The sequence below is a fragment of the Limulus polyphemus genome, unplaced genomic scaffold (genome assembly GCF_000517525.1).
Source record: "Limulus polyphemus unplaced genomic scaffold, Limulus_polyphemus-2.1.2 Scaffold13503, whole genome shotgun sequence".
NCBI lineage: Eukaryota > Metazoa > Arthropoda > Merostomata > Xiphosura > Limulidae > Limulus > Limulus polyphemus.
In genome coordinates, this window is record NW_013679113.1 from 4,381 (window position 1) to 8,618 (window position 4,238).

At 29.2% G+C, this 4,238-nt stretch overlaps 1 protein-coding gene across 1 annotated transcript; it reads left to right on the forward strand.

Moving 5' to 3' along the window:
* Positions 1-683: 683 nt before the first annotated feature.
* LOC106477233 (techylectin-5A-like) lies at positions 684-4,233 on the forward strand (the record flags this gene model as incomplete). Its single annotated transcript, XM_022380879.1, has 5 exons — positions 684-945; positions 2,469-2,652; positions 2,902-3,065; positions 3,778-3,883; positions 4,166-4,233. Coding segments are annotated over exons 2-5 (522 nt in total), but the record flags the coding sequence as incomplete, so codon positions are not given.
* Between the last annotated feature and the right edge of the window lie 5 nt (positions 4,234-4,238).

A 4,238-nucleotide genomic window follows, 5' to 3' on the forward strand; every position in this document is an offset into this window, starting at 1 on the left:
AAATGTACAACGTTTCGACAAGGGTTTGTCATCATCAAAACCTTGTCGAAACGTTGTACATTTGCTGTTGTATTAAAGTTTTTCTTCATTACCCATTCAAGCCATCTCCAGCCATTAAAAGTTTTTGTTTGATAATCAACAGTATTTTCTTAATTGTTAGGCTTTTTCTCTACCTACATAACAATGATTTATTGTTACATTTAAAGTGAATTTTATAATTATGCCTGTCGTTGACTTTATGCATCTGGTGACGTAGTAATCAAAGTTAGTTTATTATCTAATTCCATTCCATTTATTCCATTCTTACAATGTAAAAATAAAACAATGAAGTTCAAAGTTCATTTTTAGATTTTTTCTAAGAAGTATATCGAAGAAACTCTTTGAAAATTATCATTTGAAAAACTATTTCAAACTATTTAAGATGTCTGACAATAAAATCGTTTATTCAATTTTATAATTTATTTATATATTTTATTTATTTAATTCTGTATTTTCTCAAACGCGTTTGTTAAAATTAAAAATAGAAGTAATGTCTAGGCTTAGTGAAAATTTCCAGACAACCTTAAAGTGTCCGACCTTGAACGTCGCTAATCTGGTCCTTAAAACGAACCACACACTTTTATAGGTTTATCTGTCTAAATAGAACCAAGTTTAATTCACTTCTCGGTAGCACGTGTTAAGCTTGCACGTAGTAGCCTCGTGCTCAGAGTGCTGGAATAGTTATCAAGAAGACGAGTAACTAGAGAGAACAATCTTCTGACACTTAGCGTTAAGTTACTTACAGTTAAACGAAACTTCTGATAATTTGATATTAATACATAATGTAACCAACATTCTTCTCTGAAGTGATGTTGGTCAACATTAAATATAAATATTGAACTACAGTAAAACATCACCAACATTGTAGCAGTTCTTCCTTTACTTTTAGTACTGTGTTTATTAAAGGTAAGTGTAAACAATGATTAAAACATTGAACGTTATAATTTGAATTTAAAAAAAATTCTTATTTAACCCAAAAGGGAAAAAACACAAATACAGTTTTCTAAAGATTATTTAGAACTAAGAAATTATCTAATTATTTTGTCAACAATTAGTTGCTTTATAAAACACATGTTAGATTCATAACTCTTGTTAGTATGACAGTTTAGATACAAATAAAACTTTAAATAAATATTAACTATCACAAAGTCAGTCACTTTACTTCAGTCAGTTTACTACAATCAGTTTACTACTACAGTCAGTTCACTACAATCAGTTTACTACAATCAGTTTACTACTACAGTCAGTTCACTACAGTCAGTTTTCTCAATCAGTTTACTATTACAGTAGGTTTACTACAGTCAGTTTACTACAATCAGTTTACTACTACAGTCATTTCACTACAATCAGTTTATTATTACAATAGGTTTACTACAGTCAGTTTATTATTACAGTAGGTTTACTACAGTCAGTTTACTACAGTCAGTTTACTACAATCAGTTTACTACTACAGTCAGTTTTCTACAATCAGTTTACTATTACAGTAGGTTTACTACAATCAGTTTACTACTACAGTCATTTCACTACAATCAGTTTACTATTACAGTAGGTTTACTACAGTCAGTTTACTACAATCAGTTTACTACTACAGTCATTTCACTACAATCAGTTTATTATTACAGTAGGTTTACTACAGTCAGTTTATTATTACAGTAGGTTTACTACAGTCAGTTTACTACAGTCAGTTCACTACAGTCAGTTTTCTACAATCAGTTTACTATTACAGTAGGTTTACTACAGTCAGTTTATTATTACAGTAGGTTTACTACAGTCAGTTTACTACAGTCAGTTTACTACGATCAGTTTACTACTACAGTCAGTTTACTACAATCAGTTTATTATTACAGTAGGTTTACTACAGTCAGTTTATTATTACAGTAGGTTTACTACAGTCAGTTTACTACAATCAGTTTACTACTACAGTCATTTCACTACAATCAGTTTACTATTACAGTAGGTTTACTACAGTCAGTTTATTATTACAGTAGGTTTACTACAGTCAGTTTACTACAGTCAGTTTACTACAATCAGTTTACTACTACAGTCAGTTTACTACAATCAGTTTACTATTACAGTCAGTTTACTACAATCAGTTTACTACTACAGTCAGTTTACTACAATCAGTTTACTATTACAGTAGGTTTACTACAATCAGTTTACTACTACAGTCAGTTCACTACAATCAGTTTACTACTACAGTCAGTTTACTACATATTTCATAAACTTTTTTGTATTAGAAACAAACTTTTACAATGTTGTTTATCTTACTGTAAGAAAACAACAAAACAAAACAAACAAGACTTATTGACATTAGAAGCGATGTGTAGATAGATAAACAAATATGATTATATAATACAAGGTAACCTCTAAGTATTGTTTCAATAATATCTCATAAATGATAACTTTTAACGGATTTCATATTTTTCCAGATGAAGAGACATGAAATTTACCAAATGATGATCAGTATCAAACCTATGATGATTCTTCTTCTGGTTCATCAGACCTGTCAGATAGAGACGAACTTCGACCAATGTAAACTGACATCAGTATCAACTGTACTGGATTCAATCAATTTACTTCTTACACAAGCTAAACAGCAAATACACAGCGATGGTAAGTGATCGTTTACTTTACTTGTCTGTTAAAATCTAAATCATGTAAATAGTTGAACATAAACACTTTATGTTAAAATATTTTGTAATACAAAATTTCTGTCAATATTTTAATTACAGCAAAACACTTCAGTTAAGATTTATTTATTTTTATGTTGTCAAGTGTCTAGAATTATTTTGTAAACATATTTTATTATTATTTCTTTGTGAACTTATGTAAATTCCATTTTATATGCCTTATATTCACAAGAGCTGGAATGTCTTCCAACCTCTCCTGGACCAACAGACTGTACAGATGTTTTACTTAATGGACACCGTACTAGTGGAGTGTACCGTATCTGGCCAAAGTCATGGATGTTTACAGGAAGTATTGATGTTTATTGTGATATGGACACTGATGGAGGAGGCTGGACAGTAAGTGGGAATTGGAAATAATTATAACTCGTATTTTGTTAAAATAATTTTTTTTGTCATAGTTTACAACGAATGTTTGTATACTGTATAACATCTGTAAACAAAGATGGATATAGTGATATAAACCAAGTATCTGGTAGAGATATAGAGATATCCTATCATGAATTGAAGTGTTTCCTATAAAAGGATACCGTCTTTAAGCAATTTCTGTTACTTCTCATCTATTTGTTGAAATAACTAAAAATGAAATTTTAACATTTTTCTAGACTAGAACATTATATTCTCTTCTGAAGGAAATCAAAAACTAAGGAAATATCAAGGAAGACCAAGAAATTATATTATCAAAGTTTTTCTTAGTTTCTAATAACTTAAGGAAAGGACGTATTGTGACGAGACGTAAATCTTTAATAAGAGGAACATTTTGAGAATATTACTTCACTGTTTATTGGTCAGTTACTTAGTAAAGGAATCTGAAAATAGAAATTAATTCTTTTGGTCAATGATGGTGAATAAATATCTGAGATTACTATAACTACTGTTTATTAGTTTAGGTTTCTCAATGCAACCGAGGATACAGGTTTCGATTCTATTGCTTATTCCATTCTTACAATGTAAAAATAAAACAATAAAGTTCAAAGGTCATTTTTAGAATTTTCTGATTTTTGAATCACTTCAGTTAGATCTATATAAACAAGTTCTACTGACGCTGTAGGTGATCCAGAGACGAGGGGATTATGGAAACCCCACAGATTACTTCTACAAATCATGGCAAGAATACAAAATGGGGTTTGGAGACATAGAGAAAGATTTTTGGCTGGGTATGATGATATAGTAATGTCACTTGTATAAAACTATGATAGAAGTAAATGATGTAAAATATGTATAGAGTATCATATATAATAAATATTAAAATGTTAACTTTCACACTGTTTACTTAAAAAAACTGAAATCCACGATAAATGTTGGTAGTTTTTATTCACAAAATTTTAATTTTCTAGCTAATTATGACAGTTATTATTGTTGATTTTAATTAATTGGCTTTTTTTATTTTGCAATGATAATTTGGAAACAAAATTAAATAAAGTTTCTTATTTTCTTAGGAAATTACTGGATTTTTACTTTAACGAACCAAGGAACTTATTCAATCAGATTTGATCTGAGAGGCAAAGAAAA